This window comes from Electrophorus electricus, chromosome 13 (genome assembly GCF_013358815.1).
Source record: "Electrophorus electricus isolate fEleEle1 chromosome 13, fEleEle1.pri, whole genome shotgun sequence".
NCBI classification, from domain to species: Eukaryota; Metazoa; Chordata; class Actinopteri; order Gymnotiformes; family Gymnotidae; genus Electrophorus; species Electrophorus electricus.
The window spans coordinates 11,874,289-11,894,590 of NC_049547.1; the positions used below are offsets into that span (position 1 = coordinate 11,874,289).

General features: G+C 40.0%; 2 protein-coding genes across 6 annotated transcripts; both read left to right on the forward strand.

Annotated features, from left to right (window-relative positions):
• Positions 1-242: 242 nt before the first annotated feature.
• On the forward strand, positions 243-13,922 carry ptpn21 (protein tyrosine phosphatase non-receptor type 21). 3 transcript variants are annotated; one of them, XM_027002406.2, is made up of 20 exons: positions 243-577; positions 1,710-1,988; positions 2,330-2,499; positions 2,611-2,708; positions 3,657-3,724; positions 3,942-4,012; positions 4,428-4,515; positions 4,615-4,703; positions 4,866-4,953; positions 5,237-5,316; positions 5,400-5,507; positions 5,895-5,955; positions 6,121-6,199; positions 6,288-7,726; positions 8,298-8,438; positions 8,633-8,851; positions 9,205-9,333; positions 9,457-9,691; positions 10,040-10,200; positions 10,434-13,922. In XM_027002406.2, exons 2-20 carry the CDS (start codon positions 1,809-1,811, stop codon positions 10,560-10,562), a joined length of 3,633 nt encoding a protein of 1,210 aa, XP_026858207.2. In that variant the 5' UTR covers positions 243-577; positions 1,710-1,808; the 3' UTR covers positions 10,563-13,922. The 3 variants fall into 3 exon arrangements, with proteins under 3 accessions (XP_026858207.2, XP_026858209.2, XP_026858210.2); XM_027002408.2 differs by having other exon boundaries at positions 1,865-1,988; XM_027002409.2 differs by lacking the exon at positions 5,400-5,507.
• A 3,557-nt stretch (positions 13,923-17,479) lies between these two features.
• LOC113572705 (akirin-2) lies at positions 17,480-20,067 on the forward strand. 3 transcript variants are annotated; one of them, XM_027002485.2, is made up of 6 exons: positions 17,480-17,691; positions 17,914-18,144; positions 18,363-18,506; positions 18,744-18,893; positions 19,208-19,279; positions 19,367-20,067. In XM_027002485.2, the coding sequence occupies exons 2-6, from the start codon at positions 17,958-17,960 to the stop codon at positions 19,375-19,377; spliced, it is 564 nt and encodes a 187-aa protein (XP_026858286.1). In that variant the 5' UTR covers positions 17,480-17,691; positions 17,914-17,957; the 3' UTR covers positions 19,378-20,067. The 3 variants fall into 3 exon arrangements, with proteins under 3 accessions (XP_026858286.1, XP_026858284.1, XP_026858287.1); XM_027002483.2 differs by having other exon boundaries at positions 17,480-18,144; XM_027002486.2 differs by having other exon boundaries at positions 17,480-18,126.
• The last annotated feature ends 235 nt before the right edge of the window (positions 20,068-20,302 follow it).

The window sequence follows — 20,302 nt, forward strand, 5'->3', positions numbered from 1 at the left end:
GAACTATGGAGAACTATGTGATTAAATGTTGCAAACTCACTGCAAAGAACGCTGCAAATAATTGGTTAGCTTTATAGTACCTTGACCAGTTTGACTAAGGGTGAAAATGCTCATTCAGACATGGAGAGGCAGCTGCCTCATTCCTGGCATTCCCGCTGCATGGCATTCCAGCTGTCTGATGTAATACACTTAAATCCTGTCTGTATCAAAGCGCTGCATTATATTCTTAGTGAGAAATCCACCGAATAATTGACTGTATTTTTAACAATAATAATTACAAATATATAGCCTACTGACGTTGTTTAGATGTTTGTAAACAGGGAAATACGACGGATTCTCTTTTGAAAGGTCTGAAAGTAGGTCCGCGGACGTATTTGCCGAAATGTTTTTTGTATTCCAACCGGAAGTGAAGTATGGGAGCAACTACTAGTGTGAACCGTGAGCCTAACATGCGTAATATTACACAAACTTTAACGAATTTTGGATTATATTCGAAACGTTTAAGGCCGAGAGAAATTGTTGTTAATACCCGACTCGATGTTTATTAAATGAATATCAAGACAAATAAATTCCCAAGGTAAGCTAACTCGCTATCTGGCGGTAGCTAGCTAGCTGACTAGCTAACACAATTTACTTCACCGTAATTTAACTAGCCATCATGATCGCTAGCTGTCCATATTAAAATCAGCTTTGACTCAGATTAACTAACCTGGCTAACTAGTTAACCGCTACCTAGGTTACCTAACTATCCAGATATCCAGATAAATAGATATTTACATGCTAACTAGTATTTTACGTTCTGTCTTTTCTTTATCGCAAATTGACATTGCTAACCAAACAAGGTTTAGTTTCTCGAGTTGTTACCCTTATAAGAGTTTTGTTTTGGGTGCTCCCTTGGTGCTGCACGATTTGGACCAGGCGTCAGATTCAGTAAATATGTTAGTTTGTTGGTGGTAATTAAGGGGCGACAACACGAATTAATGCACGCAATGACGGTAGAGAGTTGTGTTGGGAATCAAAAAATACTCGCGGGGTCATCGTCCTTAATTAGCCATATCGCTAGCTAACGTTATAACTTAAATACACAGCACGTACAGCATTTCGTATTCTAGCTAGCTAACTTATGTGATATAACGGAATGTTGCTAGCTAACACAATTGGCTAGTATAGGTATTAGCCATATAGCGTTAGTTAATTTGTTATGGTGTGTTAGTCTTTGAACGCGTTAATCGTGTTGACCGTTTGTCTACTCTTCGTGATTTACGGATAGCTAGCAGGCAATCCTAGGATAATTTTCTAAATCAGGATTAACGTTAGACTGTCACGCCGTTTAAAAACAACAAGGATCTGGTTGGTATACGTGTAATTCCAAGGAATTATATTTAATTAATTTGAAATGGTTTTTAGTTAGTAACATAGCTAGTAATAATAGTAAGAGTAACTAAATATAAGAGATCCTTGTTTTCATAGAGCAGGTCTAACATCCAGTCAACGCTGTTTATGGTGGCTCAGCGACTGTTTGATGCAGTGTTACCAGTTACCGTACACACAGAGCAGATTGGCCATCTTGGTGTATTCATTTTGTTATGTATTTTTACTGTTTTCAAACAATATGCATTCCCCCCCTAAATCATAACGAGGCATGCTCATAGCAATGCTTCCTAATAATATTTTGCACTGATTTTCCACCCACCCCAACCTGCTCCCAGGTATCCATGTAACTGCCCTCTGGAGTCTGGAGCACTTTCATTTGCTAATGGCTTAATTTTAAAGTGAAGCAGAGCGAATCTTTCTGACACTGGTGAAACATGCCCTTACCATTTGGATTAAAACTGAAAAGAACACGAAGGTATACTGTCTCCAGCAAGAGCTGTCTGGTCACACGCATCCAGCTGCTTAATGGTGAATTTGTGGAGTTTACACTTTCTGTGGAGAGCACAGGCCAAGAATGCCTGGAAGCAGTTGCTCAGAGGCTGGAGTTAAGAGAGGTATGTAGTTTTCTGAAGATATGATTGTAACTTGTTTTTGACATGTTAACGAAATCTTAATTGTGTATGTCCAATGTAATTCAATATTAGTCAGCACTTAATGGATTCTATTTTCAGAAAATACTCTGAGACATCCAATTCAAATATGAACATTTCTTTGTAAATAAAACTGTTTTTAGATGTAAGTAGTAAAGACTGTAGAAATAATAATTGAAAGTGGTCTTGGTCCTGACTATTAAATATTCTCCACTCTTTTCCAGAATAATGGTGCTTATCTAGAACTATAGTACCTTATCCTCCATTAACATGTGATCCTTACTGTCCTTCTGCTCATTATCCAGATAAATTACTTCAGCCTCTGGTACTTCAACAAACAAAACCAGCAGAGATGGATTGATTTAGAAAAGCCACTGAAGAAACAGCTCGACAAGTACGGACTAGAGCCCACTGTTTACTTTGGAGTCGTGTTCTACGTGCCAACTGTTACCCAGTTACAACAAGAGATAACCAGGTGCCTAATATGATATGATATAAGTCTTTGCCATCATCTGATCCCCTGAGATGCTGAAGAACCGAATGTACATCAGTATTGTCCTGATTACAATTTGTTTATCCCCAACAGATATCAGTATTACCTCCAGCTGAAGAAGGATATTTTGGAGGGGAGAATTCCATGTTCAATTGAACAGGCAATCCGCTTGGCAGGCTTGGCTGTACAAGGTATTCTGATTTAAAATGTTAAAAAATATTGTTGATATTTAGTTGATACTTTCAGATATAGAGGTTAGGCTTCTGTACTTCTATAATTGCAGATATAGAGGTATAGACATCATACCTTGTCACCCTCTACCTGTAAGATATGTTACAGCTGCCCTAGTTTATTTATAATTAGTTTGTTTATTGATTATAAAGTTAATCCAACTGGAGCACAGTTAGGTGCACTTTTAGGTGAGTTACCTGAGCATGCGAGCTTAACATTTCTGGCTGCAGGTTTGCCTAACAGAAGAATCTCAAGCACTGCTGACAAAGATATATCTGGCAGCACAAGTTACTGGCCTGGTGTTAACATAGCAGAAGAACTGACATCACTCACTGTTGCAGTGTGGTCCAAACTGCTGGCTCGCATGCATCTTGCCCAGGGGGGAAAGAATGCGGCTGTTGCTCTGACGCTTTCATGCAAATACATTGGCCGATGTTTGCACAGTCAAAGGGTCTTCTGATTCAGTTTGATATGGGTTAGTTAGATCAGATTTGTAACAGACTATTTTTTCACATTATCAAATGCTGTACATGGAAGCTTATAGCTGTGCTAATACTTTAGATTGTCAGCATATCATGTACATTTCTAACTAGAATTACTGTTACTGTTTAACTTCTATTGTTTCAATAGCTAAACTGGTTTCCTTCCACAACAAAATATTTAATTGGCTTTGCTCAAAGATGATCTTGTCACAAAATGCTGGTATGCAAAAGTACCACTTGTTTTTACCAGCAGTTTTAAATGAACATAGCCTTATAGTCAAAGACCTGGGCAACAAACAGATTGCCTTTGCTGCACCTGGCACAAAGTTGCAAGAATCTTCTGTTTATGTGGTCTGTTGGTCTGTTGGCTTGTGTAATAAAAATTTGGTTTAAAATAATAGTCTCATATATTTTTCCTGATTACAGCGGACTTCGGAGACTTCAACCGCTATGACTCACAGGAATTTCTACAAAAATTTGTGCTTTTCCCAATTGTAAGTCTTATATAATCCTTTTTTTTAATCCCCCACACAAGTTGTCAGTACTTTAAGGATATTCAATAAACCACCTTATGTTTCTCTCTCTCTCTCTCTCTCTCTCTCTCTCTCTCTCTCTCTCTCTCTCTCTCTCTCTCTCTCTCTCTCTCTCTCTCTCTCTCTCTCTCTCTCTCTCTCTCTCTCTTTTTTAAATTCCAATTGTCTCTGCATGTAGGACTGGATTCAAGATGAGAGGGTTGTTGAAGAAGCCACGCAAAAAGTTGCCATTCTGTATCAAAGCTACCGGTAAGAACATCCTTTGAACCATGTTTTGTTTCTTTAGTTTTGATTTTGGCAGGTTATTTGTATCTTTGTTTTTGTTATCTTTAAAATAAAACTGACATTATTTCTTTTTAGTCATATAAAGATAATTTTATGGTGCAGTCATCGGGATTCTGCATACAGCTGCACTGCAGAGCCATCTGATCTAAGATGAAAAGCAAACCCACTGATATTTGGCCATGGACTTTAGCAAGGGACTGCATTCTGATGGAAAAAAATTCCAGCCTTATCTTGCTGCTGTTCTGTAGATATTCTGTTTCATTGAACTGTGTACAGGTGTAGAACCCAAATTGTATGATGCATGATGAATAGAAGTCCTATTGCTGATGACATGCATGTTTGTGTTTGTCTATGTTTTTGCACATTCTCTTTCCCGCAGAGGCTTGCCAGTGCCAGAAGCAGAGATGCTGTACATGCAAGAAGTGGAGAAGATGGAGGGTTATGGTCAGGAGGGTTTTCAAGCAAAGGTGAACAGATACCGGGGTGAACTACTTAATTTTGAGCCAGATTCTTACTTCAGTGATATAAAAATATTTTCCAATGCTTTTTTTATCCTTACCACATAGGATAGCCAGGGTGCCGATATACTTATTGGATCCTGTCTGGATGGAATTTTTGTCAAGCATAAAAATGGCCGACCACCTCTCTTATTTCGGTATGGATTTCTCTACGGCATTCAACATAATATGGTTCTAACTGGGTGGAATAAATCATTTGTCATGTACTCCATGCATGCATACACACATTTTCTATGGTTGAAATTAGGTTGGATTAGTGTACCATTCCTGTTCCTGTTTGATGTCCTCTTCCCTTATAGGTGGAATGACATTAATAACATGACTCATAATAAATCATTCTTCGCCTTGGAGCTGGCCAACAAAGAAGACACCATTCAGTTTCAAACTGTACGTTTGTAAAGCAGCTGGTGCTTATAACATGCATTTCTTTACTCAGATTATCTGAACACCCACACTTAGCCCTTTCAGCTGTGTACCTGTACGTGTGTTTATTAATAGACTAACTTGTATGCATGTATGTAACGTGTCTTCATGCTCATAAAGCATATGCAGTACATCACTAGTTGCTGAAACACATAGGTCACTGTTCTCAGCTTAGCACTGCAGGCCTTGGTCATGGACGTTTATGATTCCTGACCTTGTAGTGACTGGGTTTCCTCATCTCTTTCAGGAGGACATGGAGACTTCCAAATATGTGTGCAGAATGTGCTTGTCAAGGCACAAGTTTTATAAGATTAACAAGAGTAGTCTGTAAGTGTGAATTTCAGTCTCTGTGTGTCTGTCTTGGTCAGTCACTTCTGGTGACTTCATCCCTGTGCCTTTCCTGTCTCCAGAGAGGAATCTGAGGCCCCACCTTCTGAGGGCTCCCAGAAGTCCATTCTCACTCTTTCATTTCCTCGCTTTCCAATGCTCTCTCGTCCCTCGCTGCCTTCTAACAAGGGGTGAGCAAGACTCCTTCAGTGGTCTCCCACGCTCGCACTGGCACAGCAGCCAGAAACGTTTATAGACATTTGATTTGCCATATTCTACAAGTTCTGATACAGACAAATTGTCCAGCTGGTGCAAAAGATAAAAATAGGATCCTTACAAATATAGCATAACCACCAATAAAATGTTTAAATGCGGCCATGTTCCATACACACGAAGGCTGCACCTCAGGACATTATTTCAACAATTAGGGCCACTCTTGCTGTATTCTGGTTTCAAATTGCACAGTAAACACTTAATTCCCGAATAGATCCTGGAAAGTCTGTGGTTCCCTCACCTGGGAGAGCTTGTAGTCAATGGGCTGTCTGGCTTGTTTCACTCATTTTCATCTTTCTTGACAGCCAAACTCAGCCTGTTCCGGTGAACCCAGTCAGACAGCGCTCCTCCACACGAATGTCTCTGGTAGGCACAATCTAAATAATTACCAGCTCGGACTGACTTTTGGTTCTTGGCATGTAATTGGCTTTCCTGGGTGCGGCCATGGAAACGGCGTTATGTCTGTGTGATTTGTCATGGAACATATGGTGAGGTCATAAGCTGAACAGTGCTGCTACTGTTGTGCCACAGCCCAAGCCTCAGCCCTACATGATGCCTCCACCTCAGTTACACTACAATGGCCATTACAATGAGCCTTACACGTCTCAAGGTAAAACCTTTGTCTCACTTTGACTAACTGTATGTACAAACTAAGTGCTTTAATTGTCTTAACAACACCCTTTTTTCCCCTGCTGTAGACAACCTTTACTTGAACAATCAGAATGGCTACTACTACCATTCTCAGACCAGCTTGGACCGTTCCCCACATGAGTACAACGGAAGGATTCGTAACGGCAGTGTATACAGCGCCCACAGCACCAGCTCACTCAACAACCCACAGCACTACCTTCAGTCGTCGCCCGTGTCTTCCAACCCCAGCATCACGGGCAGCGATGTCATGCGACCAGACCACGTTCCCACTCACCGGCACAGTGTGCTCATCCCACCCTCCTACCGCGCCACACCTGACTATGAGACTGTCATGCGTCAGAAGAGCTGCGGTGTAATGCCCGCTGCTGAGCGCCAGTGCCACTCCATGCGCAACCTCAACATTGGCAGCTCATATGTCTACAGCCGGCCTGATCCACTGGTATACAGCCAGCCAGAGATCCGTGAGCATGGGGCCACCCAGTACCACCTCAACTACAGCTTCCACAGCCCCTCGCCATACCCCTACCCTGCGGAACGCCGGCCTGTGGTGGGTGCCGTCAGCGTGCCTGAGCTTACCAATGTGCAGCTGCAGCAGGCCCAGGAATACCCTGCACCCAACATCATGAGGACCCAGGTGTACCGGCCACCGCCGCCTTATCCCTATGCCCACCCGCGGCCGGCCAACAGCACGCCGGATCTTTCTCGCCACTTGTATGTCAGCAGCAGCAACCCAGACTTGATCACACGCCGAGTGCACCACTCGGTGCAGACCTTCCAGGAGGACAGTCTGCCGGTGGCGCACTCCCTGCAGGAGGTGAGCGAGCCACTTGTCACACATCGTCGCCCCCACACGCAGAAACGTAACTCCATCGAGATTGCTGCCTTGGCGTATGGCCTGGACGGCATGAGGCTGAAGGAGAGGGCCGTGTCTGTCTCGACTGCGGAGGCTGGGCCCCCACTGGCCCCACCTGCTGCATCCGCCCACTCCAGCTCTGAACTCAGCGTCTTCCTGGAGAGGACCAAAGCAGAGGAGACAATCATAAAGGAGGATGTATGCTATGGGCACAAAAAGTCCCTTTCAGATGCCACCATGCTGGTGCACAGTAGCGGAGAAGAGGAGGAGTTTGAGGATGATGGTGGCCGGCACACTCCCCGGTCTCAGGATGCAGTGGCCTGTCCAGACCAAACCATGGCTGTTCTGGGACATCAGCTAATGGACACACCTCCGCCCGCCTACCACTTTGCTCCCAGTCTGGATACAGTGCTTGCCAGCCCTCTCGGCTTCAAACCCCAACCAGGGATCGAGGAGCAAGAAGAGGCAGGGCCGCTGTACCTGCTTGGCGAGGCTGGTGCCTTGATGCCCTCTGTTTCGGAGGGGAACCTGAGCAGTCAGGGCAGAGTGAAGACTAAGAGGGAGCTTATCAAGAAGAGACCTGTGTCCGATGTGCCCTCCGCACGAAGGAACCTCGATGGCCTCCCTCCACCCGTGAGTTCTCCAGTCCACTTTCCTGCACTGTCACAAGTTTATAATGTGTGTTTTGGGTATCACAGGCCCTCATGATAAGTGACAAACTTGTTTTCATGATGCCAGTACAACAGTTTCAGTTTCACATAAGAAACTGACAGCTGAATATTTCGTAAAAAAGAATTGTTAGTTTTGTCTCACAGCCTCCATTCTGGCTACTCAGTAGATGAGAACAATTTTATTGATGTTTTTTGGGGCAATCAGTGGCTTTTAAGTATTATTTTGCACAAGCCACTTACACTAATTGCTTTAGGTTACTGCATGGTTTTTTATTATTGTTATTATTGTTGTTGTTGTTGTTATAATTATTCAAGCCTGTGAAAGTGAAATACCACCGGCTGTGTATCTCTGGGAGGACAGCTGCTAGGAAACTGCACCTGTGGCTCCAGGAATGTTGCAGAACGGGTCAGCGGACTTGCCTGGCAGCATTTCACAGCAGCTATAAGAGGGAGCTTATACAGAGCAGGATCTGGTGCGCTGTTAAACTCACTCACTTACTCACTCATTTACGTTTCTGCCACCCTCATAACAGGGTATGAAGAAGAGCACCCGCCCAGAGGTGAAGAAAATGGGTCCACCAAAGGTGGCAGTTCTCAACGGCCTTACTCCAACTCGCGTGCCCACGCTGGGCGAGGGCAAGGACGAGCCGGGGAAAGCCTCCAACGATGAAAGGGTAGGTGTTCATGACACACCTCCCGTATTGAGCTTGTTTAGGCAGTCAAGTGATTGTTGAAAGTTACGTTCAACTTTATTAAATGTAATATTCTTAACTTTTAAATGTTGTGAACTTTTGATTTTACTAATTTTTCAGAAAGTTAGCCCTTCTCATCTTGTGTTTAATGATGTGCATGTTTGTGTATGTTCCAGTGTAAGGTCCTGGAGCAGTGTCTGGAGCAGGGCATGGTGTTTACAGAATACGAGCAAGTGCCAAAGAGACGACCTGATGGTGAATGCAGCATAGCACAGCTTCCAGAGAACGCTGAGCGCAACCGCTTCCAGGACGTGCTGCCCTACGATGATTCACGGGTGGAACTCGTCCCCACCAAGGAGAACAACACAGGCTACATCAACGCCTCACATATAAAAGTAGGCACCTCACACCAACACTCCAAGTTCTTGTCTTGTACCACAGTGCCCTGTTTTTTTTTCCTATGGTAAATTTGGCATTTGTGCTGTGTAGTTTTTAGGATCTTTGCCATCCATTTCAGTGTTTTGTGAGTTGTACAATGCTTGCGTGGATTTGTTGTCAGATGATCAGATTGCAATTGTCATTAAATATTTTTCAAATTTGTTAATCATTAGAAGCAGCTTTTTCTAATATAGATTTGGTTTGTGTTCACTTGTGGTGTGTTATCAAAGAACCAGCATGGCTTTGTCACTTACATCTGAAGTAGTCCTCTTCAGCAGTGCTGCGTATTCCTCTGTGCTGTCTGTGCCAGGTTACGGTCGTGGGGGAGGAGTGGAGCTATATTGCATCGCAGGGTCCCCTCTCCAACACATGCCAAGACTTCTGGCAGATGGTTTGGGAACAAGGAGTTGCTATTATTGCTATGGTTACTGCTGAAGAGGTTTGTATTTCATCAATGTTTGCAAAGTACTGCTGAATACCAGAGGAAGGACAGTTCAGGGTTTTTCTGGTTATACGTTCTATTTCTTCATTTCTGCTATCTGTATATGTGCTCCACTCACAGGAGGGAGGCCGTGAGAAGAGCTTCCGCTACTGGCCCCGCTTGGGCTCCCGCCACAACACAGTCACATACGGGCGCTTTAAGATCACCACCCGCTTCCGCACTGACTCAGGCTGCTATGCCACCACGGGCCTGAAAATCAAACACCTCCTCACAGGGCAGGAGCGCACCATCTGGCACCTGCAGTACACTGACTGGCCTGACCACGGCTGTCCTGAGGACTTCAAAGGCTTTCTGGGTAAGTCACGAACCCAGAATGGAACTGTCCTATTTGGCTCAGCTTAGTACATTCTAAATGATGCTGTATTCATGAAGAAAGGGTGGTGGGATAGGGGAGGCAGGGGGATGTAAAAAAATAGAATATAAATCTCATTTCATTTTTCTGCAAAGGTATGCTTTGTTGATCACAAGTACTGCAAAAAGTAGTTTTTTATATAATAAATATAAACAATTACAAGAAAAAGTAAATGTAACATTTTGGGATTACCTGTAATATCTTTATCATTTACTAATAGCATTCATTAAAAAAAATAATAATAATTTAAAACTACTGACCAAACACATCTGCTCTTCCTCCGTGTTCTAGCGTACTTGGAGGAGATTCAGTCAGTGAGGCGACACACCAACAGCACCAGTGATCCAAAGAACCCAAATCCGCCTGTGCTGGTACACTGCAGTGCGGGGGTGGGGCGCACTGGAGTGGTCATCCTGACTGAGGTCATGGTAGCCTGTCTGGAACATAATGAGGTATGTACACACTCAGCATATGCTGGCCCAAGTGCTTGAATGGTCCTTTTTTTTTTTTTTTTTTTTCCCCCCAAAGTTTGTACTTAAATGTTTTTAAGGCTGCTGTATTTATATTTTTGACTTGCATTAATGGTTAGCTGGTTGTTATTGCTCAGTTTATGCCTTAAAGACGGATGAGTGATAAAAGGGGAAGCTATGCTGGAAGGTTAACCCTTCAACCTCTGTTCTTCCAGATGCTGGGCGTCCCTACTGTTCTGAAGCTACTGCGGCAGCAGCGTATGCTAATGGTGCAGACCGTTTCCCAATACAGCTTCATTTACAAAGCCCTCATACAGTTTCTTAAAAACTCCAGACTTATATAAGAGCTTTGGATAAGCTGACATATGCATGGAAGGGGGTGTTCTTCCATGACAACAGGAGCAGATCTTTTCCCCTCATGGCATATGTTCTCAGGGGTGCCAAAGGGGTGTATTCTGGGGGGTGGGGTGTCAGAGATGGCAGAAGTTGGCTGGAGTTCCCTTGGTTTCACTTCATGAGCACTTTGTCTGATTAGTATTGAAGGGGTGCAGGTCTGAAGGATCCTGCAAATCAGGAGAACATGTTCTCATTAATCAGTATTATTCAGAGATTTCACTGTTGTGTGTTCACTACATGGTTACTGCTAATGAATCCCAGCACTTTTATTGTATATAGCAAATTACACTAATGCTGCATCTTTATTGTTAAATGTATAACAATATAGGTTGCTCCTTTTTAAATGTTTTCCTTTTTTCTTCTTAATGGCTATCTTGATAGTTTTGAGTGATGGTTTACTGAGCTGAAGAGTAATGGTCACAGTGTTTAAACTAGTGGGGAGGTTACGTTTTAAAATTTAAGGGTGTTTTGACAACATTTAGGGTGCTTGCAGTTAGAACTCTGAAATAGTGAATACTTTTTTAAATTTTCAAAATCAGAGAATATACAATATCATAGTATTTGGCACTTGAACATTGCACTCCCACCTGAGATTGGCATCACATATACAGTCTTTCACAGATGATGATGGACTGAGTAACGTGGGTTTTGCACAAGTATCATGCATATTGCATAACTCATGTGCATATCTTAAGTTAGGATACAGCCAAAGAAGTGTGTTTTTATATAAATGTTTGCAGATAGAACCTTTTAAAAACTTTTTTAAGAGTATTACATTGAAATAACTTATAATGCTTCATATCCTATACATATCAAGGATTTATTATGCCTAAGCCCATTAACCCCTGGACATTTTTATTTGTATTACCTATTTGTGATGTATATTTACCAGAAGTGCTAAAACTAACAACCAAAGAATTGTCCAACTTGATTTTTGAAGAAGAGCACAGCTGTGGTCTTTATATGAACTGTTTATAATCTTTCTCCACAGACATGTGACAGTTATAATCTACCAAAGAAAATTAATTTTCTAAGACACTTAAGGACATCTTCAACCACTGTGAAAATTCTTGTTTTCTGTGTGTTGGAGAAACTGAAGAAGAAACATATTTTATGAAGATAATGTGGCATGTTGTTCCCTGTGTGTACATATGCTATGCAGCCTTTTGTCAGACTTTGAGATCAGATAGGTTCCAGCCTGTTGTTGTTTAACTTACATTCCACCATAAGGTTGCAGGGTGTTTCTGAACCAAAACATACCTGTACTGAGACCTCAACGTTGCCTGGATCTCCTGCTTAAATTACAAAGGATCACAGCACTTCAGTTAAGATAACATTAACTAGCTGTAATCTAATTCCATACCATTACCAAGAAAAATCACATTTGTTTTACATAGAGTGCAACTGAAGTTGGAGTTGGATCTGTAAGCATTTCCTAACCTGAATAGAATACAAATTCATTCTAAGGTTTGATCCAAAATATCCTGACTTGTGAATAGTAATTGGTCTTGGTTGGTGAGTTGTAGGTCCAACAGTCTTCATCTTTTAGCATCAGGAACAGCTGTTTGTTTTCATAACAAATGGCACTGGTTATCCTTACATGGAATGAACTCATGAGTTATTTTTACATTGGCACAATCCTTGATAGTTTAAAAGCTTCACAGTAACCTAAAAATAAGTATTGCAGTGCACCCAAACACTAAATACATGGGGTAGTATATAGGATTGTTTGTTTAGTTTTAGTCTAAAAGCCAGTCTGAATACAAATTTACATTTAAATAGCTAGTTTTCTATAAATTAAGACTAGATTGTGACTACAACAGGGCTTGAGTCTCAGTTTAGTTTTGTTTTTTATGCTAGGCTTGACCTGTTTGTGGAAAGCTTGTTTATTAAGCAAAGTTAAGGGAAATCCAGATTAGAGAAACTAAAGTCTCATTTCTATCTTCTTTTTTTCTTTTTTTTCCTTTTTTTTTTTTGAAGTTCAGTATAATGCAGTGGGAACCATTTTATGTTTCCATAATTTAAACTTTTTTTGTTAATTTGTACTAACTGATAGAAAGTACTGTTCAGATAACAGTCGAGAAAGAAGGATATTGATGCATTTAATATATTTAATCAGTAATGCTGTTTAGTGTTCAGTGTATTACCTCAACCTGTGTTTTGTATTTCAGGGCAACCATACTGAAAATGTTGAGCTTAAATGATAAGTTCCACATCTTGATTAGGTTCATTTTGCAGTCAACAATTGGCGAGACATTCATTTTATTCTGCAAATCCTTTTTGTTTTTATCAAACAGACAAAAACTAACACAAACTCATGTTAGTATTCAAACACAAGTATGCATGTTAAAATGTGACATGGGTTTTCAGGCTGAAGTATTGTGCTTTGTTCTATTAAAAGGTTTGGGAAAGGGCACCTTTCACCTGTCCAAGAGATCTTAAACTTTACCTTTATGTCATGTAGAAAAGAAAATAGTTTGGCCTCCAAAATCTCCTCTAATTCAGTAGTTTCTACTGCCGTTCGTCATTGAGAAGAGGCAGGTCCTTTTATTTGGCCTGGTTACCTTAATTTGGCATGTGGTTGATGAATATGATAACATGGCTATAGAATGGACTTGTTTCACATTTGAAACAAGTAGTTTCCAGTGTATTTAGCAATAATCGGGACCTCTATATCTCTTTAAATTAAATACCCTTTTCTTAAAGAGAACTAAACACTTGTTCTTCCAAACACTTTAAACTCTGACCCAAAATACCAAACTTTAGAAGCTGGACAGGGAGTGTATGTCAGACATGCATATCACTTATGGAAGTGAGCAAATAACAATTAAATGTAAAACATTCAAAACTATTCTTAATAAACAGTAGAAGCGTCATTTATAGTTACAGGGTTTTTGACGGTGTTAAAGCAACATGAAATGTCTTTTCACAAAATTGTACAATTTTGGTTAAGCTTAGATGGAAGTCAGTCAGGACTCCCCACATATTTCTGCTTTATTTGCAGAGGAAAGTGGTCCACAGGATCTTGCTGCAAAAAATGAATTCATAATTTAATGCTTTCAGTTGAACAAGATAAGTGACATTTGAACTTGCATTTAGTGTTCACCCACTTATGTTGTAATATAGTAATACTGGAAACCATGAAGATTAAAAAATGAAACAGAAAACTGGATAATGAAGCTTGGCTGGCCTGTTTTATGTTTTTATCATATGTTAATATCAGATACTGTTTGTTGTTGATTTTAGTCTTATTAACTAATAACAGCACTGCATTTTCTTTTAATTAAAAAAACCCAGATAAACCAACATTTCTGTTTTAGAATGTATTTATGTAGTCATCAAACCATTGCAAATAATATTCCAATATAAAAGACTTTCCAGTGTATAAAACATTTTAATTCAGTAAATAAATAATTTGAAATGCCCTCAATGTTAAATGTATTATTTTACAGGCTATTTCATTATGATTAGCACTTTTTTCAGCCCGAGTAAGATTTCTCTCTGGGTTGCTGTGTGTGTGTGTGTGTGATCATTATCAAAAATGAACCCTTTGATCCTACCCATTTTTCTTATCTAATTCTCAACTGAACAAAAATTAAAATTAGTCCACTTAGGATGTAAACCAATGTCTCACTCAACTGGTTTCTAAAGCTACCACTCATTGTGAATTTTAGTGGCTTTAACGACTACTGCCTTTTAACGTTGACTTCTGCGGTGATTAAGTACTTCGAGAAACTCAGACTTCATCTGCTCATCTCTGCCCTGCTCATTAGACACTCTTCAGTTCGCCTATTGCAGTAAGAGGACCACTCGTGACACCATTTTGCACATCTTCCATACCATTCCATTACCCCCTGGACAATGGAAAGGGGAATTACGTCAGCCTGCTGTTCACTGACTGTAGGTCTGCATTCAACACTATTGTTCCCACCAGACTGGTCACCAGGATCAGTGACCTGGGGCTAAATCACTCATTGTGTTCCTGTCTACTCATCTCTCATTGAGTTTCTTATCTGAGAGACACCAAGTGGTGAAGATGGGAAACCTCAAATCCAGTTCCTTAACCCTCAACACCAGTGCCCCCTAATGCTGCGTCCTAAATCCCATACCATACTTATAGGGTCGCTGATTTACACTCATGATTGCACAGTCACTTATAGCTCTAACACCATTGTGAAATTTGCAGATGGCACAGCGGTGGTAGGCCTGATCTCAAACAATGAGACGGTCTCCGTGGATGAGATGGAGCTGCTGTCATCATGGTGTGATGTCAAAAACATGACATGAATGTCTCCAAGAACAAGGATATGATTGTGGACTTCAGGAGGAAGATGATAAGTACCTAGTACATACCACTAAGGATCAATGAAAGCTGGGTAGATAGAGTGAGCATCTACAGTTACCTGGAAGTCCACATCTCTGAGGACCTGTCTTGAACCACATATATCTCCACCCTGGTGAAAAAGACATGGCAGTGCTTGTTACCTCAGGAAATTTAAGACCTTCAAAGCAGAAAACCTTCTTCACTGCAATAGTAGGGTCTGTTCTTTCTGGGAGCCTGTACGGCATTAGCAGCTTCCAGGACAAGAGGGCCCTTCTCAGAGTGATTTGATGTGACATCAGTACAACACTGTCTGCACTAAAGGATCTCTACTGCACGCAGTGCAGGTCATCAGCAAATCCTCAAGACACCCACCAGCCAAATCACAATCTCCAGTGTATACCCTCTGGGAAACGTCTTCGCTCCATCAGGGCCAGGACTGAGAACTTAAGAGCGTCTACCCCTAAGCCATATGGACAATAAACAGCTTAAACCTCATGACACATTCTGTGAGGCACACAGTACATAAACACACATTCACCACTTGCTCATGTACAGGACCCCACTGCAAAGCACACAATTACCCCACTCACACACACACACAGACACTTGAACTACATTTACAGTGTATTTGGCCACTTTAACTTCACTTGCTTCGCTTGCACTATTTGTATAAGTCCTTTATATTTATATATATATATATATATATATATATATATATATATATATATATATATATAAATATAAATATAAACGTTTACTTGTACTTACAAAAATGTTCGTATACGAATCTACCTCCTGCAGTCTTCAGAGCAGCTGCTTTACATTTCACAGTCCTTTTGTACCAACGCAGATATGACAGATATGCCCTCGAATCTTGAATCTTGAAGCCCAGTGCCACCAGGCCAAACCCAATCCAGTATGTATTCAGAATGCAGGCCATTCACAGAGCCCTCAGCACGGCAAGCATTTGGCAGCCACTGACTTTGATTAGCAGACGTTCGTGTATTTTAATAACAAGGCAACCCAGAACAATCCAGTAGTGTTTGAGAGTATTTGTAAAAAGCTAATTCATCACTAATAGTCTATGCATTGTGCCTTGTAAGAATGGAAAATTTTCTTACAGAGCAGAGGTGCCTAATCCTCCTCTTATAAGTCTGAGTATTTCATGAATTTAAACAGATTTAATGCACCTAATTTAAACAATTATGTTTTAGAATGTATCAGTAGGTAGTTTGATGGAATAGAATTTGACGTCATCGACTGGCCTGTCCATATTGATATTTCACAGACTGATGATACATTTTGATGAGGCTAAACAAAACAAAAAAAGTGTTTAAGGCAGGACCAGCTTTCAGGTTTTTTTCTGTATGGGTTCTGATTATAACAGAGGTGAGAAAAAAAAGTTCTGAAGGCAGTACTTTGTAAAAATAGGACTATCGGTTTTATTTGGGGTTGAAGATCTGTTACACCAGAGAAAGAAGTGTCTGCAGATTTACTTCTTTACTGAGAGTTCACTAAATTAGTAACTTTAAAAATGCAAAATTCTTTTATTGTTTATTACTGTTGTTTAACCCTTTCACACAGTGAGACACTTATTACCTGCGTGTCTTCCTTGGTATTTTTACTAGGTCTGGACAGCTGCCATGTCTCCCTATAAATGCACAGCAGTTGTGGATACACATTTCATTATGTGATTTGCCTTTCCCTACATGAAAAATGTTCTTCTCTCTGAACAGCAGCCTCCTCATCAATACCATGCTTTGCTGACTTTTTGTTGCATGCTGAGTCATTAAGTTGAAAACATAGATGGCATGAAAAAATAAAGATGAGTCAAATGACGTCACTGATTTTTTTTAAGAATAGGACAAGAAAAATTCACTGGAATAAAGTACATATAGTTTAATTATATAATAACAGTGAAGCTAAGTGAACATGTGTTTAATCTATTATTCATCTGGTTGATCTAAGAAGGTATTTAAGAGCATATACAGGAGAGAGTTCTTATCAGGTTTCGGAGTGTGGTAAGAGCTTTGCACAGCTCTCACACCTGAAAAAAATCTTTCAGTCTTTCCACTGTCATTATTCAAATCAATTTAGTGTATATCAGATGTACTGCTTTTGCAATATAGTGTGTGTTTGTTTGTGTATAATTTGCATTTGATTTGTGTTATATTAACATTTATTTATTCGCTTGTTTAATTATTTGTTTATTTATTTGTTGATCAATTGTTTGATTGAAAGATCAAAAACATGGGAAATAAAATGTGCAAAGACCAACATATGTTTACTTCCAAACCTTTCATTAGTGGAGATAAAGCCTTGATTAGGCATAGAAAGCCGCATATAGTTTGTGTTTTTTATTAAATAACAATCAAGGGAAAATGTATACCGAAATATTGTAGCTCTTTTGGACCTTTGAAATCTTCCACCAGCCTTTTTTATCAGCCTATATAAAATGTTCCAAAAGATGGCAGTAAACCGTTTATTCCGTTTAGCTTTCATGCTGTCAACAAAACAAAGAAGAAGACAATGGCCCTATCATAAGCGACAAGTGTAATGGGGAAAATGGTGTCTTAAAAGATAAACAACTAGCTAGTGAATTTGCTATTTTGCGTATATTGTTAAAACCGTTGTCGTTGTGACAAAAAAATACTTCCTTGGTTACAGAAGTTAATTACCTCATCAGAGACCAAAACGAGAAGAAGCTCTCAGTTTTACTGCAAGCGAACAGAAATTGCTTTATTTTTTCAAAGGTAAAATGAATAACGATAGCTAAATTAGCTAGGGTTAGCAACCTTAAAAAGCGACTAAAAGGCCATTTGGCCGGCTAGCTCAGCTGGCGTTAAGTTAGATATCTAGCTAGCTAGCTGTCGGTTTGCTAAGCAGTGTTGTGAGTTGCGACTTGCTTTTCGGGGGCTTGCCAGAGAGCTATTCATGTCAAAAGGACATTTCATTTTGTCCACTATTTTATTCAGATATTGCTCTGTTACGGATTTTAAACGTTTCTGATATCGCTACAATGGCGTGTGGAGCTACTTTAAAAAGGACAATGGATTTCGATCCTTTGATGAGTCCCACATCGTCGAAAAGAAGGAGATGTGCTCCAGTATCACCCTCTTCATCCCCTAGAAAATACCTACGCAATGAACCTTCGCCTTTTGGAGAGGTCTCGGCAAGACTCACAACAGGTTTGCATCAAGCCACTGGTTAGTTATCTAAATTATTAACGGTTGTGATTTAAAACGCGATCTTGGTCGCAATTTCTTTTTGTTACAGTACATCCATGTAGCCTTGTATCCTTGGATAATGAAAATAGTATTTTATATCATGCTTTGATAGGATTCCAGAAAATATTGCTGAGTTTAGATGTAGTATACCTTATATATATACTATACTAATCGACTGTTTTTCCTCCTGTAAACAGAGCAAATCCTGCACAACATAAAACAAGAGTATAAGCGCATGCAGAAGCGTAAACATTTGGATGGAAGTTTTCAACAAACGGAGGCTTCCTGTTCTCTTGTGTCTCAGTCTCAGGCATCTATTTTGAGTGGATCCAGCTTTCCAGGTGAGCTTTGTATGATATGCAGTTGTGTCTTCTAACACAGTATGACATTTTATTTGTTATTTTATTCTCGTCATGACTGAGCTTCCCTGTGATCTTGAGGTGTCCTGAGGGAGACAGTTGATAGTATTCAGAATGTTTATTTACAGATTGTCATCCATCATGTAACGGTGTAGCACGATAAAAATGGATTTATTGACATAATTGTATATGCTCAGCATAACTGAACTTATTTTACAGAGGCATCCACTGGAACTGTTTCACCTACACGCAGAGAACAGCCACTGTTTACTTTAAGACAGGTCGGAATGATATGCGAGCGTCTTTTGAAAGAACGTGAAGATAAAGTCAGGGAGGAATATGAGGAGATCCTGACTTCAAAGTTGGCAGGTTTGTATTAAATTATATACATGAAAAGACCCATAAAACCAAAAGTGGTGGAAAAACCAGAATCAAGTAAAAGGGGAAAAAATGGGAAAAGAATGTACTTGAAGTACATTTTTTATTAACTTTTTTTTCTTTGGTTGAAGTATTTTTACAATAATTTTCTTTTCTTACCAGATGATGGAGGGGATTATTATATGTCAAAGTTCTTTTGGACATGACATACTACTGTGGTAACAGTGGGGTGTAATGTAAGCACAGGCAATCTTATATTTATTCTTGCATTTTTTTCATACTGCATTGAATTATCTCTATTACAGAACAATATGACACCTTTGTGAAGTTTACGCATGACCAACTAATGCAGCGGTTTGAGGAGCAGCCTGCTAGCTGTAAGTATTTCATAGTTCTTTGACATTTATATGTAATAATGCCATGTTAATACCTGGCTGATGTGTTTTCTCTTTGTTACTCAAAAGATGTATCTTGAGAACAACCCAGCTCTAAGTCAAGATGCTATTGGACTTCTACTGCTGCAGTTAAATGTTCACTGATAACACCTGGTCTAAATTAAAACAGCTATAGTGACATTCATGCTGACAGAAGCTGCCTTTAGAATTTGTCAGTAAATATTATTGTTCCTTGTGAACCTGGGTGCTTCCTCTTGTAAATGTATACGGACCTTTCATGTCTGTTATTCTACCAGTGGCCTACTTATAATCTATACCATGAGCCTTCTCTCACACATTTTTCTCGCATTCCTGGATAGTTTTTATGACTAGTTTATGACTGATTAGTACAGAGTACCATGTTATTTTCTGAACAGACGTTTCACATCTGGACAACAAATCTGAAAGATTCAGTACTTCTTTGGCAGTATTTCACAATTCCATGCTTGGAAACTGTTTACTACAGTTTAGTGTTTTTCTTTGCTTAACACAGCTGATGTATTAAACACTTTCATGAGCCAAATCAGATGGGTTTTGAATAAGGAGAAGCCTAAACGTGTTGATGCCGAGGTACTCCAGGATTGGGATTGGGAAACACTGCCTTGCGCTGTATAATGAGCTAATGAACTGTTGCCATACTTCATATCTTTTTGTTTCTCTTTACTATGTATTGATAGACCGATCCAAACATTAAAAGCATTTTAGTAATAAAGACTTGTGTATACACAACATTTTGTTTCAGGTTCTTTTAAGTACTGTTGGACTTTCTGCTCCAGTAAATATGAATATTGATTCATGTCCTGCCCATTAAATATTTTGGAATTTGGCAAGTTAGTACATGAAGAGTTATGTCAACAGTAACATTAATAGTGAATTCTGGAAAATCTTGACAATGTCATGTAACTGAAGCATTTATAGATTAGTTTGAGTCAAAAGTGTTATACTAAGGAGTTGTATAAAGTTGTA

Coding starts and splice junctions, on each gene's coding strand:
- ptpn21 (XM_027002406.2), top strand. CDS start 1,809: ATGCCCTTACCATTTGGATTAAAACTGAAAAGAACACGAAGGTATACT. Junction 4,954..5,236: donor ACACCATTCAGTTTCAAACT/GTACGTTTGTAA, acceptor CATCTCTTTCAG/GAGGACATGGAGACTTCCAA. Junction 6,200..6,287: donor TGAGCCTTACACGTCTCAAG/GTAAAACCTTTG, acceptor CCCCTGCTGTAG/ACAACCTTTACTTGAACAAT.
- LOC113572705 (XM_027002483.2), top strand. CDS start 17,958: ATGGCGTGTGGAGCTACTTTAAAAAGGACAATGGATTTCGATCCTTTG. Junction 18,145..18,362: donor AGGTTTGCATCAAGCCACTG/GTTAGTTATCTA, acceptor TCCTGTAAACAG/AGCAAATCCTGCACAACATA. Junction 18,894..19,207: donor CCTGACTTCAAAGTTGGCAG/GTTTGTATTAAA, acceptor TCTCTATTACAG/AACAATATGACACCTTTGTG.